We start from the raw sequence: 25,362 nt of genomic DNA, 5'->3' as shown, positions 1-25,362 counted from the left end.
AGAATTCTTAAATGTTAAGAAGTAGTTGTAAAAAATATTTGCACACTTGATTCTGTTATAAGAAATATGTTGAAAAGGCCTAGAAATTTACAGCATTACACAGCCAGCCCATTATTTAAAAACTTAGTGATGTAGATGATGTATGGTTGAAGAAATTCTAACAAGCAATCTAAAAATCTAAAATATTATTTAAGAGATCTGTATATATTCAAATAGTTTTTATAGCCTTTCTTCATTAAGATAGATATTAGAGTAATTCATATAAAAGTAAAAGGAAATATTTTATTTTTTAATTTTAATTATGTTGCTATATGGTTAAACTGGAAACAAGAAGATTGTATTATATTTTGTGACAAATAAAAAAGTGTCCAGATACTTCTGATCCGTAATGTGGCCACTCTTCAATTTTTTACAAATGTCACCGCTATGATCAACAGTTGATAGCAAATTGCCAGACATTTTATCTTACCATAAATCATTTGTGCCGTCGTAATATCGTATTTCTACGTTTTGTCACTTCGGCATGCTACCATTGTTCTTTATTGGTCGCCACGTGGTCGATGTGTGATCCGCCCTAACCTCACTTCTACTTTCACGTGTATAATATGCGAACTTACTACGCCTGCTTTTACCGTGGTTAAAATTTTCAAAATTATTCTCAAACTACGTGCTCGTATTGAACAATTATAGTCGCGATCAAACTACTAGGATACACCTCTCATTGTGTAATAATATTAATCTCGAGATTTATTGGTGGAAGTAGGGGAGTGGAAAAGACAGAATCAGGGAGGGAGAGAATTACTACCGGAAATGACGTATTGCATTCTGGATTGAATTTTTCAGGCCACGTTCTTTCACTATGTTGATACGCATGTGTTTTAGATCAGCAAACATACACTTTAGAAACGCACGAAAGTAACAATATCTTGCTCTTTTCAGTACAGAAATGTGTGACTCTCCGTTAATGAGTATCATGAAACGTCAGTGAAATACGTTATTTCCATATAAATAATTCTAAAGGTGTAAAAGTGTTAATTTTCTGTTTGTATATTTGATTTCAACATGCAAAATTACATATATGACATTTGTGAATACTTATCGGATAAAACTTTGTTCTCCAATATAATTTAGGTGTTTTCGTACTAAAGGGAAACTGCTAACTCCGAATAACTCTAATAGGAGACAAAATATTATACTTTGTTACTTGTTATTTGACGTCGGCAGTTACACTGTAAAATCAATAAGGGACGTTTTAACAATGTCTGACTAACGTAACATTTCTCAATATTTTATTGATATTTGAAACAGTGAACAAAGCATATTATCAGAGTTATCAGTCAGTCGAATTATGTAAAACAAAAGAACTTTTAGAGTAATTCTTTTTGCATTAGTTTATAAAATTTACGTTTTTAATTTTGTATGATAAAATACTCATATTTTGGAATTTCTTCTGCTACTTTGAGTTCTTCTTTATAATTCTTGTAAGATATGAACAGAATGACACACAACTAAACATAGTAGTTGTTATTTGTGTGTGTTATCTTTGGATTCATATGAACGTAGACTTTATAGTTACATAAATGGCTGATTTTTTCTGCCAAAATCTTGTGTCGGGCACTAGGGGAACTTCCTCAACTTAATACGACCCTGACGATGGAGTTCGGCCTCGCCCCCCTTTCGTGGCAATCAATGCACTTACAGGACTACAGATAGCAGCACTGCTTCGGCTCCTGCCCATATGTGCAAAGATGGCCGTTCGCGAGGCCGTCTTCTCGGTTTCTTTGCTCACGTTCAAGCCTTGCTGTCACCTCATGGTTCTCTCGTTGTAACGATACATTCGTGCGAATAGGCAAAGCATTTGCGTGACGAAACACGGTAACCAGCTCCGTGACGATCTTTTACGGTGAGCGACGATCCATCCATGCTTGTTTTTTTGTTCTTTTATCTGTCTTCTTTCTGTACCTGTAACGTATTTTCTTATGATAAGTTTGCAGTATGTGGTGAAAAACACTTTTAACATCTCGTCAGAGACTCTGAGATGTTTTTTGCGCGTCTCGTAGCCCTGGACTCGTAGTTTTCCCCTCGGTAGACGATAATTTGGACACGAGATATTTTGATGATACATGGAACTGATTGCACTCTCTGTAGTTCTTAGACAGCGACGACGTGTCAAGCAATGTGCAATTCCACCACCCAGAATCGCTTTCACGAGTAATTCATTTAACGACCGAACGGCGATCGGAACACGCTAACAAAATATGTATCGCAAATGTGCGAATCTGATGGCACAACAGAGTCCAGTTTTTGTTCTCTTTCTCTTTTAGTATCGCAGAAATGAATACGGTTAATATGTAAGATAAGCTACGATAACGAAGGATGGGTGCATCATTGTCATTATGCACCTCGTAACAACCGTTGATGCTATTCCGCTGAGTGACTACGTTGGACACGTATGAAACGCATACGGGATAGTATGATTACGTTTATATTCTAAATACGCGTATGGAACAAGATGGTACAGGGTTTTTTACTCCCATATTTTTAGTTTCAAAGCAGTTACGATGTGCACTCAAATGATTAAGCAATGTACGATAATTATGCTTGCGCTAAATACAATTATATTTAATTTAACAGGTTTTTTCGCAGAAATAATTAACTTGTTTATCATGACGATGAATTGTCGTTTAGAACACATTTCATACGTGCGGATGAAAGTTCGCTATACTTATCCGTTATTTGATTGCATTTACTTTGAATGATGGAACGTGTTCTGTTCGTACATGTACTTGTGCAACAGTCGACTCGCGTTAATTTTAAAGCAGTCTTAAGAATGTTTCGAATTATTGTAAACTACTTTTTAAATAAATATTTTTGGACTTTTACATCTACATGAATCTTTTAATTAGGACAGTGGTAGTATTTTACAAACGCAATGAATAGCAAATAAGTCGATATATGTTACGGTTATTGTATTATTTACTGTTACTGTACAATGTGAAAAATTTTCGGTATTCGCTTGTTTTTTTTATGTTTCAAACGGAATTACTGAATTATCGATATCACTTTTAATTTCAGGATCAGACTTTCATGTGTCTGGACAAAATTACGGCACCCAACCAGGGGGCCAGGTGGGTGGGGGAGGGGGTAGCGTAGGAGTACCTGGGGGCAGGGGACCTCCACCGCTCGGTGGCTTACAGTCCATAGGACAATCGGCGGCAGGTATACCGCCAGGAGGTCCTGCTGGAGGGCAAGCACCACCTCAAACCCCGGCACCCGGGGTGCAATCACAACAGCCGCAAGGTCCGGCACCAACTACGACACCCCCCGTGCATACCCCTTCGCCACAGGAAATGGGAAAACAGGCCCATTTACAACCTCAACCACAACCTCTCTCACAGGTGTATGGGCCGACACAAACAAGGCCAACTTCACAAGTAATTAAATATATTAACAATTGTAAAATCTTTAATATTTAAGACGTTTGTAGGATTTATTTGAGAGGTTTTTGTTTACCTATTAACGTAAAAGTAGTAAACTTTTAACGTGTTGTGAATGCATTTGTTAATATCTTGTATATCAATTCCAGGGTTATTATCAACAAGGTGCAAGACCACAACAACCAAGAGGTATTAGTCACAGGGGGGGTCAAGGAGGTACCGGTGCACAGGTGGTTGGAATGTCAGGAGTTGGTGGTGGTGGAGGCCAACCAACAGCGATATTCCATCCTGGTGGTTTGCCGGTTCAAACTGGGACAATGTATCAAGTCCCGAATCTTCATCCTGGGCCACATCAGCAGTCCGTATATCCCATGAACAGTCAAATACCCCTTCAGGTACTAGTTAAGTACTGTTGATATTATATACTTATTGTCATGCACCATTCATTTTGTTCATATCACGAGAGCAGTAATTAATAATCTAATAAAATAATGTAATATTAACGAGAGTAGTAAGATAATCTAATTTTAGCTTTGGTATTGAAACAGATAATTTATTCACTTTAATGGATCAAAATATATTTTTTTGTATTTTAGAAAAAAATTATCATATCCATCAGCTATATCGTTAGGAATCATAAGCGTAATAAGTTTTGTTGTACTTTTAGTTTGGTGGCGGTCCACATCAGAGGCATCAGGCACATCAAAATCAGTCATATTTCACACCATTTCAAAATTCAGCCATTCTAACGGCACAACATATGTTTGGATATGGTGCACCCGCACCAACCCATCAACCTTGTAAGTACTATACCATTGTAGCATAGTTATAGCATAGAGAAAAAACATAATATTAATCCATACTAATTTTTGTTTTATAGATTATTGGACCCATGGGCAACCAGCGAACACACCTCTAAGTTTAAGTAGGACAGGTGCAAGTGCTGTCACTGGAGGGGCACAACATGTTACAGGCCCGCTGGCCGGTGCCCAAGGAGCCCCAGTTGTACCGCAAGGTACACTTCAGCAACCTACACAACAGGCTCAACCTTTACCTTCGATGGGTATATCTCTTTCTCAGACTGGTAAGTTACGAGTAATTTGAAACACATGTATAATATTGGTATGTGAATAAGTATACGGAAGTAAATATTTGATGTAAAAAGTAACATGTTTTTCATAAAATAATCACTGTTACTTCAAAATATGGACTATACATATTGATATACATAGGTCATTTGAAAAGTTCTCGGAATGAAATGTAGATGACATCAGTATTTCTGAAATTTTTAGTTCATCGAAGATATTCATTCATTATATGAACAACTGTAAAGAATTAAGTCAGTATACAACATAGTATTTTGTATACAGTTGCTTGAATAAAAGTGCTTTTATGTCGTGTGATGCGTCTTCTAATAACTGATGATTAGAAGCGAATTCCAATGTAAGTTTGTCAAGGTTGGTTTAAAGAATTGGAATATCGTTGGTCCAAGTGGATTGATATTTTAAAGGGGCTATATTGAAAAGTAGAGATTTTAAAAACGGTATAAGTTGTTTTTTCACTCTGGTCCGAGAACTTTGCAAACGACTCACGTATAAATTCAAAATGTCGAAGTAGTATTTCTTACCTGCGTTACCTTGTAACTTCGTTCCTATAAATAGCTTTCAAATTTTAAACTATAGTGTTATACGGCGTATGTTTTTATTTTTATAAAACGTTACGGAAGATTTATGTATTCCAAAGTATTTTCTAACCGGTGCTAATAAACATACAGTTGTTACAAGTACTTTATTTACAATCTACGGTTATATAAAGTTACGCAAACCAAGTAATTGTGATGTAACTGTATATGAAGATTCGAGTCTCGTAAAAATCCCGAGAAAAGAAAGTATATAAATCACGGAAGTGCAATTTCTCTAAGACCTAAAAGGTGAAAGGGATTTGATTTATGACGTGGAAGTCCCAATAACAGTAGGGATTTAGAACCCCCCATTAAGATGTTTTTCACCTGTCCATGGGTTTATCCCTGTGCTCAGGTATGAAGATTCAGGTAAATCCCTAAGTCCACCCTCCGGAATGTTCACTGCAAAATCTTGTATCAGTTCAGTTCTTCCTTGAGCAAGGGAAGAGACAAGTCACAGATCCTCATTGCATGCTTGTACTTACAGCAGACTGTATTGAATTTTAAGCAATGCATTTAAGTTTTTTGAGACGAATCCGTAATTAATATCCTTACGTAGTCGTTATTTTTTCAATTTTTAGCAATGTATGTCGTAAATAATGTGTATCGAATGTATGGCGGTGAGTGTTTTGATAAGTGTACGCAAGTTTGTGTCAAGTGATGTGCACCATCTATGAAGTGTTTACTGTATTGTTATTACAATAACACAAAAATGGGAATATTAATATTTGGCATGTTATATAGTGAGTTAATTGTGTTGTATGATTTACAGATGTGTACTCAGGCCATAATGGTGGTGCAACAAATACGACGAATAGTACGATAAAATCGCGGAAACCAAGAGGACAAAATGCTATAACGGATATTGTGGATCCATCAACTGGTAAAAATATTAGTGACGAAATTTACAAGGATAACGAAACTATTCAGAGTGGTGAATCTAGCAATCGTGAAACACCTCAGCCACAGGTGAGTTGTGTTGGAACATTAATTCGTTAACAATTGACTACAAGAGTGTTATACTGAAAATATTATCAAATTCACGTCGCATAACAATATTACCCTAATGTTACTTAACTTAGTAAATAAATAAGACAAAACGTATGTGATTAATATTCTCTTCTAGTCAGTTGTTTATATTATTGGTATCTGTGCTCAGCAGCCATAGTTATACCAATATTTCTATTTTCAATTTATCATTTCATATTTTTCAATTTTTAATGATATTTAATTAACTTTGCAGTATTAGATTTTGATATATACAGGTTGTTTCGAAAGGGGTGGTACAATTTGAAAGGTGGTAATTCTGTTTAAAAACAGAACTGAGAAATGTAAAGTTCATTTTTCTCCGTAGAAGAAGCTTTCGTTAAAAAAAAATGATACATTTGAACATTTTCCAGATAATGTTAATATCATATTTATTGTGGTAACGTTGATGTATAATGTTGAAACTCTGTAGCAAGGAATTTTAAGGTCTTCGTAAGAAAAATTTATTACATGTTCAATGAATTATTTACGAAAAATTGTTTTTTTAGATTGTATTCTTTATTACGAAATGCCTTGTATATTTGAAGAATCGAGAATAATTGTGTATACATATATTTTATAGACTGTGGCTGAAGAGTGGCAGAAACATAAACTGTATTGAGCGTTTCTTTTATTTATCTTAGTACATTTGGTTTCATTTCTCATCCTATGATTTGAGTTTGGAGCCAGTTTTTAGTTGTCAAGCATAATCTTAATTCGATTGCTCTGTATCATTGTCTATCACGCAGAATTGGTGATTGTTACAGAACAATGACCCTGAGGTGCAAGCCGACTTTGCGGCGCGGGTTGCAAAAACACTAGTGAAAGTCACGACCGAAGAGTCCAATTCAGACTCGACGGTACCGACTAGTAGTCTACCAAACACAACCACGATACCGAACGTAACGCAAAATTTACCGAGTTCTCAAACGAGTTCTACTAACGATGCGAACAGTCAGTGTAGTACCAGTTCACCAACGCAAAATATACCTACCGTAACCGCGTCGTTGTGTAGTCACTCATCGTTAAGCACCGTTAGTAACGTGCCTCAAATAGACTCTAGTGCGGTGAAAACGGAGTCTAAACCGCTACAAATTCCGGTGAAGGAATTTCAACCACGAGGCGAAATAAAAAGTGTGGTTATTGAGGAACCACCGCCAGCTGCACCACGTAATGTAAACAAGGATGATATTTCTGCGCAGCTATCCGCGATGACTGTAACTGAAGTAGAGGTGAAGAGTACGAGTGCCTCGCCTACTATCTCACAGACGTCAGTTCCCTTAACGACCGCACCAAGTACGAACGTTGCGGAGGTCCCTAAACCGTCCGCCACTGCCCCAAGTGCTAACCCCGTTCCTGCCAGAGAACCGTTCCCTAATTTATCCAATAAGAATTTATCGAGTTCACCACCTAGAAGAAAATCTCAGTCACACACTCACAATCAACCCGCTGCTGCGACGGAGCTGCATTCGAGTGCCAAAGAGCAAAAGGAAAAGAAAACAAGGGAGAAGAGTCTCAGTTCTAGAGGCGCTACTCCAACGCCTACTCACAATCAGACTGACCATCATCCAAAGGCCAATGGAGATGCAACTGGCGACAAACCAGAACCTGAACCCCCTCGAAACGAACTTCAGCAACAGAAATCATCTGATGGTAAGTCTCTTCTAAATTTTATAATTATTGATTTGGTTCTTGTGTTGTTTCAACACGTTGACTACTGATTAAAACTTTCAGCAATTTGTTTGTTAAAATCACATTTTCAACATGATATTCAATATAAGAAAAAGATCAATCAGTAACATATTACAGTAGTCTCACTGCTAGTCGAACAAGGCAACACAATTAGAAGGTTTTCTCCTTCCATTAGTATGAATGTCGCAACAAACATGAGTTCTGATTACACATTATAAGATTTTCTCAACTATACTTTCATTTAAGAATTAGATATTAGAGGATGGAGTAGTCAAGTTCGTAAAATCTTTAACATTAGAGTATTTATTTAACCAAAAATTAATTTCTTCCCTGTATTTAAGATTTATCAATACTCTTACATGTAACAATAATAGCTACATATTTTTGTGGTATGTATAAGAGCTGTTTAAATATTTTTAATTATGATAAACACAGAAACCATGTTACAGTAATTAGGAACCATTAACCATTAAATAAGTAATATGTTATTGTGTTCATTTTTTACATTTGTTGTATAATGTGTTATTCTAAATTTGATGTGCAATCTATTTTATATGCACTTATGTTCATAACTAGTGTATGAACATGTTACTATTAATGAATCATTGACATTTGTTTCATTTCTTTCATTTTCGTTGATTTCTGTGTTTGTTACTAAAGATATTTGACATGTACTTTATGTTCTGCATTTATCTCTTTTCTTTTCTTTTTTTTTTAATTAACACGTTCCGTGCCACGCTATTTTTTCACAACTTTCCATTCAGGTTACGTGTATCATCAATGGCGATCACAGGCACAGTTATTATCTTTGCAAGCAATATTCATTTCGTAATAGTTATGAGATTGTAAAATTTATTATTATGTAGAAGAAGGAGACATACAAAAGGCACTGATGATCAAAAGAAAGGAGTTTGTTTAAACAGTTTCTAATTCAAGATAAACATACAGAACATGGTAGAACAGGAAAAATGAAAAGTATAGAATCTATAAAGGTACATAATGTTATAAAACAAATCAAGTATTTCTTATTAAACAACTTTTGCACAAGGTCGCTTATTACAATGCATTTTTTGCACCGATGAAGTTTTGAAATAATTAACACAAGACATTGCTACTCATTTAGTCTAACTTCTTACAACTTGGGTACCTAAATTTTTCACATATGGTTTACAACAGGTAAGAGTACTGAAAAAATTCAATGATTCTATCTAGAAAAATTACTAGAATCTGATCGTCTATGTTGTTTTTGGTATATGTATATGATAATTGAACCTTTTAGAAGCAAAACTGATCAAATCTACACAACGCAAAGTAACAAAAATAAATAATATTTTACATAATGTTCAATAAATTTTACCTATTTCATAAAGAAGAAATAAAAATTATACAAGGTGCAGCAGTATTGATCATACAAATGCATGTACGCTATGCTTTATGTAAAAATGAATGGAAAACATAAAATCAAGTTCTTTTATTTTAGACTTTGTTTTTGAGAAAATGGTATTTTGAACAGTTGCCAAGTTCACATGTCATTCCACATGACTTGGTTGACATATCTGTTCTTTTCATGCTTTTTTACTTAGTATAAAGTTTTACTAACAATAGTCAACTGTATATATGTGTATCAAATGAATTTTCAAATTGGATGTTTTCGAAAATTAATCTTCATGCGAAACAAATTTTTTGGTACAATATAGACTTATTTTTACATGCGAAATCGTTTGTAAGCACTCTATATAGTACATTATGTAAAATAAACGTTTTATGTTATAATATGTAAAATACTTAATAATAGATACATAACAAATACATATAAAATTGACAAAATTTGTAGAAAATAGAGTTGATCAGTTCCGTCTTATGAGGTGTAATTATGTACCAGTCAATGATAGTATGGAATATGTCATAATAAGTCATACTTTTTTATGCTGAACATATCAAATGATCTGAATGGAAAATTCAGCGTATACCACCGATGTTACGAAACGTGTTAATTCTTCACGAGAAAAAACCTTGAACATTCTCATATACGAGAAAGTAAGGTTATTATAGGTTAGGGTATGAATGTCGAGGTATGATAGTTTTCCACCCCTTTCCCCGTGTCAGAGTAGTTTGAACTTTGCTTTCACGATAGCTTTAATAATCGTCGTTGTCCATAATTCTGAATGCAAATAATCATTAGCTTCGAATTCGGTCAATACATTGTTTTATATGTGCCTCGAGTATCCATATTGACTTCGAATTTTGTCCAAAATCTTGATACGAACACTGCACATCCGTAAAGATGCCTTTATATAGGCACGTGTGCATGGTCGTATAAGACAAACGTATCTAAGTTACGCACGTGCGAACAAATTAGAATATTTCGGTGGAGTCTATTTTATCCAGTAGTCTGTTATCGGAAACGTAACGTCGTGCAACTGTGTCGCTTGAATATTATGAACAAGAGTCGACAGATATTTCGGTGGCATCGCAATACGTTACGCTATCGTCCTAACCTCTAAGTTTCATACTTTCTTGTACATGCCCTTAACATCGCAGTTGTGTCGCGTGTTTCTTTGGACTAAATATTTCGTTGGTGATCTTCAGTTTATTGATTTGCAGACACACATTTACGAACAGTGTGCGTTTAGTGATTATTTTTACACTTGTGCAAAAACATACAAAAGACATTAAACGTTTTTAAAAAGAGTGTGTAAAGTATAAAGATCTTATAAAGATCAGTATGATACATCTAAGTGTCTGTATTATTAATATGGACATACATATATATTTTTAAGTAAGAAGAGAAACTGTGTTAAGTGTATACATTGAATTTCTGATTTGAAATGGTTGAATACTGTTCTGTATTCTGGCGAACTAAAATTTTTCAGATACAAGAGTGCTTTGATTTCTGCAATATTAATATATATGAAAATTAAATCTTAAACATCTTTAAGAAAAAGAATTAATAAGTATCTTATGCTTGAACGTTAAAGTGAAGCAAAAGTACAAACGATTTGGACTTAATTTTACTGTGTATACTCATCAAAATGGGAAATAAAAAGAAGGGTAAGTTCATAGGTATTTGCATATATGTGAAATGTATAGAATATATTTTTTGTTTCCATTATATTCTACTTTCTCAATCGGATAGAATATAATTATTTTGAAGCAATAAAATATGTTCTACACATTTCTAATTATCAGGACATTACACAAGAATCTATTATAATATAATTTTTGTTTTCCTTGTATGTCAATTTTATTCCCAAATTATTTTATAACTATGAGAAACATTTATTTGACTATTTGTACATATTATGTAACAAATAATTAATCCATGAAAACATTTTGACATTTTGACATTTGGACAAATTTTAAAGATGTTCCATTTCTATTTATCTGTCAATATAAAAAAATAACAAAATCTTAATCTACTTATATAAAATTTTATAATCAATTGATTCTTCAGTATACACTACAGAAATAGATAAAGTACTTGTTCATAAATGAAATACAGGTTATTTTAAACATTTTATTTAGCAAATTATATGTAAATAATTGAATTGTCTTTGCAATCTCTACAATGTTCTACGTTTGTATAGAGAACATAGATAAGTCCTATCACAAATGGAAAGTATTTCTTGTTTTCTTCTGTGAGTTAGTGAGTTAAAATAAAAATAAATTTTTATTATAGTCAAAATATTATTTACAAGAACCTTTTTCTTCTTATGGTCAGTAAATTTACTTTTAAAATATTGGAAGAAAGTTATAACTTTGTAATCACTTATTATATAACTTTTATTCTGCAGGAATGGGTGGGTTATTGAAGTGACATAGGAAGATCAGTAAAATTTTTTATTCCTGTATACATTGTTCAGACAAAATCCTATAAAAAAATTCGAATATGAATCAGAAGTCAGACATTTCGTAGTCTATCGGAATGAACGGTTTTAATATGAACGGGTCTTTCTACAATGATTGAAACGCGGAGCACAGGAACTCCGAAAGGAGCTTCGTGCCAGACGGTGACATCATCGTACGAAAAGGCGCGAACTATGTCGGAGATACACGAATGTTGGCGATCGTCTAGCTGGAGGGAGGATCCCGGTTTCTTTCCTCATCGAACAACGAATTTCCTCCAGTAGCCAGCACGTGCTGTGCTAGCCGGGCGCATTTTTACTCCGTTTTGCCCATTCCCCCTTTCCTTTTATTTTTTTTTTAATTCAAGAATTGTATATTCATAATTATACATAAGTACACATTTAAATTTACACTACTTTGCTTTTAATTTTTATATATTACACGTAACGAATACGCTTATTATATTGCGTTTTACTGCAGTCCGTTCCTATAAGACTTACATATATCTCGCGATATTTCACAGATATTGTGAATATATCTTTTTTTATTTAATCCTAACGAGCGCTCTTTACACGCATCGTTACCCCTTCTATGTACATATTTTTGTGTATAATACTATTTTTACACTGGAATTTCGAAATTCCATATAAAGGCTTTAAAAGATAACGTTTTTATTGCGCCACGTTTTTTTTTTTTTATAAATTATTTTTACTGTGACATAAAGTGATCAAGCGGATGCAACGACGACGACCAAGGACGATTTTTATTCGAAATGTATGTATAAAGTATTTAATACTTTCTCTGGAATCGCTCCGTTCCTAGTAGCCACGACTTCGGGCATGCTGCGTCGTTCGCAACGTGGTTCCGACATTTTGTACATACAGACCTTCACGAACGTGAAGGTTCGTATGATATATTCTCTAATATTCAAACATTGAAGTAAATATTTACGGTTGGTTACTTTTTCGCGTATTTTTCTCACGTTGTCCTAGATTTTTTGCAGAAAAAAGTAAATCATAAACGACTTTCGAAGGTCGATTCACGAGTGTGTTCAAATATGGCTGCCCAGAACGTGACTAGGTGTATGCTTAATTTCCATGAGTTTCTGTAACTTTAAGCCATTAATATTTGCTTAATCGAGCGTATAATCAGTGTACGAAAATTGGGAGATTCAGTTATTACTAAATTTTCGTTGTAATTGTGAAAAGAAGATTATATATTATCTATTATGCTTTAACCACGTGTACGTGGAATAATTTATCATGGAAGTATTTCATTTTTACGTTCACCCAAATTAGGAAAGTCAATTCGTGACTTCAATTGAGTTTTCATTAGCCTATATGGTATTATAATTATATAGATATATTTTAATCTACATTAATTCTATATATCGTTATTCTATTGGAAATACCCAAACTTGTAGCCATTTTGTGAGCAGCCTGGAAAGACAACTACTCCATATTTCATCATTAATTTACATGTATTATAACTAAATCTCGTTGTTCTTGTTCATGCCGTTTTATTTTCATATTTTCCGTTCATTGTTTTTACAGAATAAATATTTTCGTTGGAATTGTGTCGATTTTTTTCATGTAATAAATTACTTTCAAATATTTTATGTATTAATTAATTCAAAGCAAGTTAGAAAAGCGGGTATAGTAGACACATGGCGGAAATTCGAATACATATTTGTCACTTTCTCTGAACATAAATTAAGACTAATATAATATTAGTAATATTACGACGAAGCACTTCGATCTACATAAATGATCACAGAAAGGAGTAGCGGAAGGAAATAGCACGTCTTTTAGAAATAGACATTGCCACGGAGACATATTTGTGAACGTATTTTTTATTTTCATTCATATTCTGAGTACGTAATAATGATTGAGAAAGATGCAATAAATATTACACGCAACTTTATTTAAAATAAAAATATATAAAAATAAAATCGAGAAAATTTGTCTGAAGACGTTCTATTAATTTCTGCGAAAAATTCTGTTGTATAATCAGTTTATGAAGCAAGTATAATGGGAAAGGCTGCGGTTAGGATAATGTTGTCTCAAATACTCCCAAATGAACATAGGTAAAAGATTTTTTGGCCCATTTGAAAATGTAATATACACATATAAATATATATATGTATATGGAACACTATACATTTTTATTATATTATTTGTGTATATTAATTTTCAAATACGTCCAAAAATCTTTTATGTATGTTCATTTGGGAGTATTTAACACAATTTTACAAAGTTTTATCAAAATTGAAAGGTGGACCTCTGCGGAACTACATACCTCCCACGGAAAACTCCCATTTTACTCCATTTTTCCATTGTGGGAACTTCTAAACATTTTCAGGCTTTTAATAAGTATCGATATAATATATACATAGTATTCTTAACTTCGTGTACGGAATTGTAAAAAATGGATGTTTGCGTACTTTTGGCCATTAAAACGCGTGGGGTCATGGTCGCGCGTGTACGTTGGGCTACATGCATGGTTAGGATGTCTCTGTTACTGTCATTTCACAAGAGCACGCGTCATGCGTGTGCGAAAAATATCTCAAGACTTTCGGCGTCAGTGGCAACCTTGAGCATTCACCAATCGAGTGAAAGGTTTTCATTGGTTAGAAAAATGATCGTACTACATAGTCAGTCTGCATATACTATTTATGCGTGAGCAACGTACATATCATAAATACTTGTATGATCGTACTGTTTATTTTATAAACGGATCGAAGAATTGTTGAACGTGGGTCTTTTTCAAAGTAGTAGGATTTACAAATAATTTACAAATAAATTTATTCTACATCTACAACTATTTTTTAATGATAATTAAAAATGATATTATTTCTTGTTCCTAAAAATTGATGTGCATTGTTTAAAAACATCAATGCAAAATGAAGTAATATTTATTTATGAAGTTTAATGTCTTAAATATTGTAGCATTATGTAAGTATAAAATTGTTAAGATAGTGAGGAGAAACGTGGCCCATAATTTATTATTCATGTATTATCTAAAGTAGCGCACTGTAATACTATATTTTACAACGAAAAAATAACAAGGAGAGTATTACAGTTGTTGGCGTTTGGATTTGTCGTGCAATACCAATTTTAGTAACGACAGCAAAGTAGAGAAAATATTACGTACAGGTTTAGCGACCATTCAATGTACTTTTGAGATTGTTACCTCGACCTGCTTTTATAAAATCTTACTCAAGCTACTTTCATGCATCGAATTAACTGCTGTCTCATAGTGTAGCGTACTTTGTTTTAGGAATTGTTCATAGCGTCAAGACAGATTCTATGTATCTTTGCTACTTAAAACTACAAAAGCTTATTGTCTTCACAATTATACCTGATTATTTACACAGTGGAATTATTCCTTATTAAGTAAATAATATCATCGCCTATAAATGCATACAAAAGAAACAGTAACATTTCATTCCGATATTTAAACAATTAATCTGATTGAACAGTTGGTGTATGTGTTCATTCATTCGAAATGTTTATTTCATTTCGTAATTAGAATTCTCAAATTCTTTTAAAAAAAAATAGGTAACTAGTTTCTTATTACTTATTCGATACTCTTTTTGAGTTACCTATCTGTGATCCACAGAGCCTTTGTGAAACGGTATGCGTTAGCCAAATATGGGTGACATGGCAGACAGAAAGTGTTGAATGTGAAGTATTTGAACGTGTTTCACTGTCATGATCATCGCCATTTTGAAAAGATTTTTTTTTATATTCAATGTTCTTTTTAACTAGTTCATTTAAACGACACCTTCAATTACTCGTGATGCACTAATAGTGAAATTCGTGGATCCTCCCGTTTGATAGATTTCGATTAGGAGAGCTCCTCGTCGGGTTAGGTTGTCAGAAAAACACTAGTGCGCGTGCCCCGGCGCTCAACCGGCGAACAGAACTAATTTAAGAAATCCTGTGTCGTGCCTGTTGGTTTGCACCAGTTCACAGGTTAAAATAGTTGTGCGAAAGTCGTAAGACGAGCTTCCGAGAGGGCTTTTTTTCTTCTCGAAGTGTTTTACGCGCTGTGTTTGCCGGATACTCCGTACTATTTCGTGTTCCCCATTATCTGCGACGGTTACCCGGTTTCGCTGAAGCAGAAAAAGGTCGATATGCGAACTTCATGTTTGCGCGTTGTTGCATCTGCGAGCATGATTCTATCTACCCCGACTTTGGCAAGCTTTTGGCAGGTTTATAAATAAATACTGATTCAGTGCAGCAGCAGCATCAGGCAGCATACAGGCCGTTGAAATTCGAGCCGCACAAAGAGTTTTGTGCCGTGAGAATGTGACTCGTTAATATGCGATATGGTTCTGATGTTGGAAAGAACAGACACAACACCGTGGTTCGAACACGTGTAAATAATACAGTGCCGCGCAACGCAACATTTCGGATATCGTGAAAATGGGCGATCGCAAAATTAATGGCAGCGCTCGTGTCAGCAGTAGCTCTCGATCGAGGAGTCGTAATCGACGGGGTTCCAGAGATCATGGTACATAAGTAATTGTATCTTTTGAGTACGATCAGTAACGACTGCTAAACACGTGTTAAAAATGGGAAGAACAGTTCTCAATTTTCCAAACTCTCGTAGATTTTTATAGCCGCACGTCGTATCCCAGTGTCGTAGCCCCAAGGTGTAGATCATCTGTTACTTGATTCAGTTTCCCATGACAAACTGACGCACCCAGTGACGATAAAACGAATTCTACGTCTGATGACAGACTTCGCTGATACAAATATTTGTACTTCTGGTTAGCCAGTTTTCGCGAGAAAATAAAGAAATATCTTATATAATGCAGTTGTGATTTTTCTTTGTTCGTTACAGCTAATTGTTGTATAAATTGTTCGGACGAATGCGTTTGAATAGACAGTTGGTAGACACAATTTCCCGTCAAAACGACGTGGAACAAAAAATTAAAATTTTTTCTCGAGCCTTAGTAACGATATGTAACCGTTGTGAAAGACTTTGAATTCTATGACGTCGTCCATAATTTCGTGTACACATTAATGAAAAAGTGAAATGTCGCAGTGAAGTGTACTGCGATCTGTGACTATAATTATCCTTGGCTTGTAGCCGAAATACTCACTTTTCTTCACAGCTTACATCTCTCTGTAGCGATGTCAATGGAACGATGATTTTGTATGAACATTCGCGTTTTGCATTATGAAACATTTCCTATTATGAAATATAAAGCTCTGCATATTAGCCGCTAATACTTCATCTTTTATTATAAAAAACGATATTAAGGATTAAGTATCTTTAGATATTCAGGTCTCGTTTTATGGGTTCCTTTCACATTATACGTCAGTTAAATGAGAAAATTTTAACTGCGTCTGAATTAATATACTTTTGTATTGTGTATATTACAAATATTATTAAGGATACTGTAAATACTATAATACAATGGATATGGCATTCGATGAATTTAAAAACACATGTAGTTACAATTTATCTGTTTTATTTTAATACACACCATGGCTCTACATTTTGCACTGGTTTTCATAAAAAAAAAAGAAAAAACTGACGCCTATCTTGATTCGCAGACGTCCATTGTAAATACTTTGTGTGGGTGGTACTAAAGCTTCCCGCAAGATTTATTATGCGAAACGTCAATTAAGATAGGAGAATACGTTGCCTTGAGTATGATTAACCTAAAAGTATCGTTTTCTTTTAAAGGTAAAGCCATGCAGAAGCAAAAGAGCAAAAACAAACTCAAGCCCCGCGATCTTAACCGTAAGGGAGCAGAGAAAGAAGGCACAGATATGGATGCTTTCGTGAACACAGTACCGCCGGCGAAAACTGAGACAAAACAAGAAAGTAAAGAGTCTTTAGGGGCGAAGGACAGCAACAAGGAAGCAAGCCGGGAGATAACGAAAGATGCCAAGGAAAATGATAACTATGAATCAAAAAAGGAGAAGGATATCACTTCCGCTACTGCGAAGACAGAAAAACATATGACTCCTCAGACACCTGAAATTCTGAAAGAGAGCAGCCCACCCGTGCAACCGCCTATCATAGAAAAACTGCCAAGTAACAAGGAAATTGTAAAGGAACCCTCTCCCAAAATAGAAGATAACAATAAAACAAATGTCTGTAATATACAAGCGAAACCAGTTCCTACCGACGTTGTCGATCATGCAAAAATGAAAGATGAGTCTGACGTGGAAGCAATAGTAGCACAAAAGAATGAGGAAAATTCGAAGGTCTCGGCAATTCGAATGCCTAGCGAAGAGAAACTAGTAGGGCCTCCGGTGATAGAAAAATCTGTTGAAATCGAGCCATCAGCTCCAACGGAGGGACCTGTAACAAATCAGATAACCCTGAAATACAAATACAGGGATGATCAATGGAGTCCCATAAATAAAAGTGGTAAAAAGGTTTACGATCGCGAGTTCTTAATGACCTTACAGGATGATCCAAATAGCAAAATCAAACCTTCGAATTTGCCAGATTTGGATGTTGTTTTGAAAGATGGTCCGAAGGTAATAACTCAGATTTCATTTTTTTCGTTTGTTTATATACGAATTGTAGATGAATTGTTATATTTACATATAACTACGATTCTCACAGGCACGCCCCGTTGTTGACCTTAGATCATTTAGAGATATAAACGTAAGCAGACACGATGCCCTATTTCCTGGATTTATAAAACCAACTGTAAATACACGAACGGTAAGTCAATGAAGTTGAGAGGTACAAGTTAAACTTTCGTTCAAATTTCAGTGAATGATGTTAAACGTGAAAGTAGTGGACTGAATTACATTGACAGAGATTTTACATTCTGACATGTGTATTTTAGTTTATAAAACATCTATGGTACATGTTCACATCTTAACACACAATTTGTTTATCTTCGTTCAGTTAAGATCGACGAATCGTAAGAGCAGTTCAGGACAATCGTCTAAGCCAGCGAAACCAAATGTTATTCACCTGTCATTATCCTTGAAAGAAGATGTAAAATTAAGAGAAACTGAAAATGCATGGAAACCGATGAGACTAAAAGCAGCTGCTCTCACTGAAGAGGAAACAAAGACAGAGCTTCTTTATAAGAGAGTTAGGAGTGTATTGAATAAACTCACACCCCAGAAATTTAATACTTTAATTGACCAAGTGCGTGCATTAAATGTTGATACCCCGGAGCGTTTGCAAGGTGTTATCAATTTAGTATTTGAAAAGGTAAAGTGAAGTTGTATATTTATACATATTTATTTACTTGCTTGGTTTTTTTACATCTGTCACTTATATAACTATATGATTTCTAGGCTGTCGACGAACCAAATTTCTCTGTAGCATATGCATTGATGTGTAAAGAACTCTCTACGATGCAGGTCTCGGGAGGAGACAAAAGTTCTTCAGACACCCAAGAATGTTCGTACACTTTCAGAAAGCTTATAGTTGGCCGTTGCCAAGCCGAATACGAACGAAATTCAATAACTGAAGAGGCAAGAAGTATTCGGCTTAAAGAAATTGATGAATCCACAGATCCTGTAAGTTTTCATTGTAAGATAGGTTTAAAGTACAATTTACAATTAGTTGAAACATTTGTGTATTCTAACTGCTACTGTGTTTAACATTAGGAAAAGAAAAAAGAGTTACAGGTAGCATTAGAAGATGAGGAACGTCGACTACGTATAAAATCATTAGGAAATATGCGGTAATTAATTTCTTGAAAGTTTACTTGTTACGACGAATACAAAACTTCGAAATTATATACTATATTTTCTTTTATTTATAGGTTTATCGGTGAACTGTATAAACAAGATATGATACCTACTAAAATTATGCATACATGCATACAACAATTGCTACATCAAAATGATGAAGACAGTCTTGAGGGCTTGTGCAAGTTGTTAGCAACAATTGGAAACAAATTGGAATTGAAATCCGAAGAGGTAAGATTTTTTCAATGTTCAATTCAGGATTTTGCAATGTATAAAGACATCATCTATAAAAATTAGAAAGAAAAATTATTTACTAACTATTTACAAATAAATTTTTTAATTATTTCTCTCGTATTTATTAGGAAATACAAGAGTATATCAGTAAAATGCACGATATTGTTGCACGGCGAGGGCCGGGAAAAATTAGTTCTAGAATTCGTTTTATGCTGCAAGATATCATAGATTTAAGAGCGAGAAAATGGGTTCCAAGAAGGATCGATAGTACCCCTAAAACAATAGATCAAATTCAGAAGGATGCAGAGTCAGAAAGATTAGATAGCCAATTGAATAATACTCCTTTGAATACACCTCGAAAAGATGATCGTCCTGGTGATAGGAAAAGAAATCGTAAGTATCGATTAAATTTACTGTTAAATATTTTGTTAAACACCACGATTAAGCCTCTGAGAAGCCAAACAGATTAACTCTAATGGAACAGACAGCAGTGAAAGTTGCCAATATTATTAACATTGCTATTTTAAATTTTACTTAACATATGAGGACATAGATGTTGCGTAATAAATTGTTGAAGATGTAAGTTTAATATAACAATTCGTAAAATACATAAAAATGAATATTAAAATTGAGAAATGACAATTTAAATATTAAAATTAAGAAATTTATAGACAATGGAGTCGATCGGAATGGCTTTTCAGAGACTCAGTTACAAAATCATATGTTTTTGCTTTCCAAATACGATGATTCACTAACTTCATAGCATGATGATCCTCATACATTTTTTGCCAGACTAGAGTTTCTGACAGAAATGATTGTATAGTATACTCTGACATATTAGTTTACACTGTGTTATATATATATTTTTTATAAATTACCACGTACTCACGCAATAATGCTTTGTGGTGCAGGTGGTGTTGGTTTAATTGATGATAGTGGTTGGAGTCCAGTTGTAAGAACAAGACAACCATATACTGTTGAAACAGCAAAACTTAAAAATAAACCAGTAAGTTAAAACTTACGCTTTTTATCCTGATTATAATTGGTAGAAAAATAAATATTAAGTAATGACTTATTTTTTTAGCCTCCAATGGATGATCTGCAATTAGGTAGCAGAAATATGTACATGTGGAAAACGCCTACGAATTGTGGTTCAAAGGCAGTATATTCAAACAAATTTGCATGCTTACAAAATATGCCCATTTTAGATCAAGATAAACAAATAATGTCTCCCCAACTTTCTGGGTAAATTTTTTTCTACTCCAAATTTTCGTTTTAATTGTTATATAGTTAGTTATATAGTGATGAAATTTTTACCAGGCTAGAGTTTCTGATATCTTCTTACATGATTTTACATACGCATCTGACATTTAAGAAATAAACAGTTACATGTACGAAGTAATATGCACTTTTTAATTAATATTTAACTTGATTAATTTCAGATCGAGATCTACTGGTCCTAGAGAGTATGGTCGTGACTACAAACCTTCCTATGGTGTGTACCTTTAGATAATTATTTACTGAATTATTACATAATAAAAGCAATTGTTCAGTGATGAGAAATATTTCATTTTTGAAAAGTGTAACTTAATGTTGTTTACCAAAAGGATTCTGATATTTTATCTACTAATTATTGATCGCGCAGACTGGTTGTGCGATTCAAACGTAAAAAAGAATGTATTTTAAATGTTACAGATGGTAGGAGTTCACGTAATGGTAGTCATCAATTAAGCAGTTCATCGTCGATTAGAGACAGCTCGTTATTAGATAGTTCACAGAGTCAAAGCAGTTCTATGCCATCATCGTTAAAATCCTCACAATCTACCTCTAGTAGCCGCAAACCTCCGATGTCGGAAGAGGAATTTATGAAAACGTTGAATAAGATACTAACAGAGTATCTCAAAAATCCTATTACGGAAGTAAGATTTCTCACATCACTTCCATCATATGAAAATTCATATATATTTTTTTAACTACTGTACCGATACAATACCTTACGATCAACTCGTTTGTATTTGTACTTGTATATAGTTACTTAGTTTTGAAATTAATTTTATCGCTGAAAGTGTTGTCTGGATAAAAAACTAATTGAAAATCGCAGCACGCTCCTTAGATCCATTTCTGATTGTTAGGAGATGCTTGAGTCATTAGCGTGCTATATTATGCAATACCTTCTTTTTGGTCTTTTTAAACAGTGTTATAAATCAGCTTTACTGCTATATTTATATGAATCACTGCTTCTGTGACCAACGAGAGGACAATTTCTTTTGTTAAAATTAATTGATTTACCCGATAAATATGCTGATAAATTTTCTGTTAAATCGTGTAATAAAATATGAATCATTTTATTTTAATTTTACAGAGTGCTGGGCTGGCTATTCAACAGAACTTTGATAATGCTTTATCGAAATTCATACGTGAATTGATCAACTTCGTTCTCGAAAAATCGCCTGTTGATAGAGAACGTGTCTCGTATCTGATATCGCATTTAATCACACAGAAAATTCTGCCTTTACAACAGCTTAGAAGTGGGTAGGTTGCATTTCTTATGAAAAAATTTGTCTAATGTGTATTTTTTTTCCAAAAGCGTATGATGAAACTTTTATGCAGAGAAAGTTGTCGTGCTGAACATTATATATTAAGCCAAAAGGATACTGAATATATCTTCCTGCAGTAGTGTTGGAAATTATATTTTTTTCAAATATATTAAGTACTAATTCATTTTTCAGATTCATAGAGATATTGGATTTAGTCGATGATTTAATATTGGATATACCCAAAGTTTGGTTGTATTTGGCAGAAATATTATGTAAGTAAATATTAATTAGATGTTATACAATTTTTATCGATCTCTATTAAGAATATTTATCATACATGATGATCATTTTTTTTACCATAGATTGTATCCATGCGGGTTTTTTTGCTCAACAGGCCTGAAATTAGACATTCAAATTTGCTTGTAGAATTTTTAAAAATCGTTATAAATTGTTGATATTTTTTTCTGTGCAGCGTATCCAATAAAGGATGAACTAGTCCCGCTACAAGAATTAAAAGCTTTATTTGATAATTTGAGAAGTCGAGGATATGTTGGCAAATTTGTTGGGGAATTGCTATCACAACTATCCCGAGATAAAGGACCCAAATGGGTTGCAGATAAATGGGACCAAAGTGGACTTCAGTTGAGCAATATAGTTGATACGAAGCTTGAAGAAGTTGACAAAATTGTTAAAGACTATGTAAGATTATAATAGTATCATGTATTGAAAATGTAACGACACAGCAAAGAAACAACAGTGACAGTATTATTACACATTTCAGAAATTGGATTTCTGCACTGGTGATTATAATAGTGCCAAAGGTTCATCTAGCAATCAGCCCACATTACAGCAAATTCACAATGAACTTAGAAGACTCACGAAAGAAAGTAGTTTCGATGAGATTTGTAATTGGTTAATTGTAAGTATTCTAAATTCAATTGTTCAGGAGTTACGAAACAGTGCACATAATTAATTCCATTTATCAATTGTCCACAGGTAAATGTAGGTAACCGAGTCAAGGAGCCTGAATTTATTCGAGTATTAACAACTGCCATTTTAGAGACGTCCATGGGTACGTATCGCTTTAAAATTCTCTACCACACATTTCGTACTAGCTTTATAAAATACTTCAATTATAAAATCCTCTCTTTTTCTATTTCTAGAACAAGTAAATAACAGATGGTGTTTGAAAACTGAACTGTTTACTAATTTGCAACAACTGATCCGCCGGTTCGTTGATGCAAATGAGTCTTTAGAATTGCAGTGTCTTTATGCAATTCAATTTCATTTGCACAAACTACAATATCCACCCGGTAAGATATGAAAGTACAAAAATATACTAAGGAATAAAGATATAGGCGTCTTAATCATCGATACTCCCTTAAAACATAAGGTATTATCGATTGTCCTTAAAGAGATACACAAATCGATTACTCTTTTAGTATTTGTGTATCTGGTGTTGCATACTACAATAATACTCTCTTATAACATCATTGCCATTTCATCCAGAACAAAAAGTTTAGTTGTTTTTCACTTGCCAATTACTATTCTTGTTTTTGTTTCTATGAACAAGACAGATCTTAAACAACTTTTAAGTAAGTTTATTGTCGCGCGGGTAGTATATTTTCGTTAATAAAATAATGTAGGTAAATATATAGGTAAAATCGGTCATTTTATTTAAACTTCTTGCTAAATCAGGGGAAGGAAGAAGTTGGAAATAGTGTTTCTCGTATGTGAGACGTCTAAAGCTTCGTTTCTTAGTATAAAATTAGTTTATTTTTTTAGCGACATTCCATCAATTTCATTAAAATTTGTTTATGATATAGGGATTCTCTTTAATATTATGACAAGCTTGTCTGATTACAACATAATTTCGAGCGACGCGTTCCTGACGTGGAAAGAGAGTGCCGAACCAGCCCAACGCGAGTGGCATGGTGTCGCGACGATGGCGCTAACATCGTTTTTCACTGGCTTACAAGAAGCGGACGATGCTTCCAGTGTAGAAGACGTATCAACCGGCGTGAATCAAGATCGTTGTTGACGATACCGTGATCGAGTACATTATCGTCTGTTGAAAAGACTAAAATATATGTTCCCTCGTTAACATGATACGCGAAGTGAGATCAAATTGCAGTTTCTTTTTTTTTTTTTTAAAGAAAAACGTCATACATTGAGGAAAAACAATGGAGTGATAAGTAGTGCGTGGGTGTATGTAATATAGTCTAAAACTTCGAAGAACAAGAAGTGAAAGATAATAAAGGAGGAGGTTGTCATAAAAAACGGACACACAATGGCTGAGACCACTATACATAATGAAGATAAAGATTAATTATTAATTATGATACAAAAGTAAATGCAAGATAATTATTATATATAATTCATTGAAATGGTTTAAAGTTTAAATAAAGCAAAAAAAACAACTCGAGAACAATATCGTATTTCTTATGTGTCTTGTGAAAGACGCGTCACTGCAGCTTGTGAATATCGCCCGAATAGAACGGAAACTTCTGATTTTTCTTTTACGCTTGTATATCGGAAGATCGAGAAGGCTACATTGAATGTTTCCACCATGCGAGATGTACGTGAAACGACCGGAAGCGTTTGCTGTATGGCTTAGATAAAACAAATTGCAGATTGCAGGTGTGTATAAGTAGGTCAATTTTAAGTAAATTAAATCTCAAAAAAATAAGCAGACGGAAACTATTGATAACCAAGTCTGATAAAAGGGCGATGGTTCTTCCTATTATTATAAACAGGATTACTAATTTATATCTTTGCGAACTTACGATGTATTCTACTGTAAGAAAGATAAGGAAACACGTTCGTAAACTAAGAAAAGAAAGAATGAGAGTGAAAAGTGTAACATTACGAAACATTGGGTTCGTAATGTAGAATATGTTGAAACTAGGAAACTGAAGGATACAAATGGTGTGCATATTAAGGCGCTACTATTTTTTAACACTAGTTATTTATAATCATTGAGAGAACAGATTATAGTGCGTGAGATGGAATGTCTGCATGTAATTCAGGTGGCAGGTGCCGTAGCAAATTGTATAAAATTGTTATACTAATTTAAAGTACAGTGTGAAAAATACATTTCCTTTGGATATACTATTATACATATAAAAAAGGAAATAGGTAGACTCGAGTGCAGTTATATAAAGAAATATTATTTTTATTTAATTCTAGGAAACAATTTTACATTGTTTTTGTCTAATATT

The 25,362-nt window shown here is 33.9% G+C and overlaps 1 protein-coding gene across 5 annotated transcripts in view; it reads left to right on the top strand.

Moving 5' to 3' along the window:
* LOC107193853 (eukaryotic translation initiation factor 4 gamma 3-like) overlaps window positions 1-25,189 on the top strand; it is a 47,167-nt gene extending 21,978 nt beyond the window's left edge. For 3 of the 5 annotated variants that reach the window (XM_015583390.1, XM_015583403.1, XM_015583372.1), the window contains exons 2-25: window positions 3,076-3,434; window positions 3,587-3,838; window positions 4,105-4,237; window positions 4,318-4,521; window positions 5,891-6,087; window positions 6,912-7,797; window positions 17,386-18,191; window positions 18,280-18,381; window positions 18,571-18,885; window positions 18,972-19,196; window positions 19,287-19,363; window positions 19,445-19,601; window positions 19,733-19,997; window positions 20,516-20,610; window positions 20,689-20,849; window positions 21,047-21,099; window positions 21,300-21,523; window positions 21,967-22,136; window positions 22,334-22,413; window positions 22,614-22,840; window positions 22,923-23,060; window positions 23,138-23,213; window positions 23,305-23,454; window positions 23,968-25,189. In XM_015583390.1, coding sequence (XP_015438876.1) covers window positions 3,076-3,434; window positions 3,587-3,838; window positions 4,105-4,237; window positions 4,318-4,521; window positions 5,891-6,087; window positions 6,912-7,797; window positions 17,386-18,191; window positions 18,280-18,381; window positions 18,571-18,885; window positions 18,972-19,196; window positions 19,287-19,363; window positions 19,445-19,601; window positions 19,733-19,997; window positions 20,516-20,610; window positions 20,689-20,849; window positions 21,047-21,099; window positions 21,300-21,523; window positions 21,967-22,136; window positions 22,334-22,413; window positions 22,614-22,840; window positions 22,923-23,060; window positions 23,138-23,213; window positions 23,305-23,454; window positions 23,968-24,182 — 5,567 coding nt within the window. In that variant the 3' untranslated portion in view covers window positions 24,183-25,189. The remainder of the gene's footprint in view (window positions 1-3,075; window positions 3,435-3,586; window positions 3,839-4,104; window positions 4,238-4,317; window positions 4,522-5,890; window positions 6,088-6,911; window positions 7,798-17,385; window positions 18,192-18,279; window positions 18,382-18,570; window positions 18,886-18,971; window positions 19,197-19,286; window positions 19,364-19,444; window positions 19,602-19,732; window positions 19,998-20,515; window positions 20,611-20,688; window positions 20,850-21,046; window positions 21,100-21,299; window positions 21,524-21,966; window positions 22,137-22,333; window positions 22,414-22,613; window positions 22,841-22,922; window positions 23,061-23,137; window positions 23,214-23,304; window positions 23,455-23,967) is intronic. The other 2 variants (XM_015583399.1, XM_015583381.1) reach the window with 1 other exon arrangement.
* Window positions 25,190-25,362: the final 173 nt, after the last annotated feature.

Source organism: Dufourea novaeangliae, unplaced genomic scaffold, assembly GCF_001272555.1.
Source record: "Dufourea novaeangliae isolate 0120121106 unplaced genomic scaffold, ASM127255v1 scaffold1, whole genome shotgun sequence".
Classification (NCBI taxonomy): domain Eukaryota; kingdom Metazoa; phylum Arthropoda; class Insecta; order Hymenoptera; family Halictidae; genus Dufourea; species Dufourea novaeangliae.
This window is presented reverse-complemented; position numbering and strand designations above follow the sequence as displayed.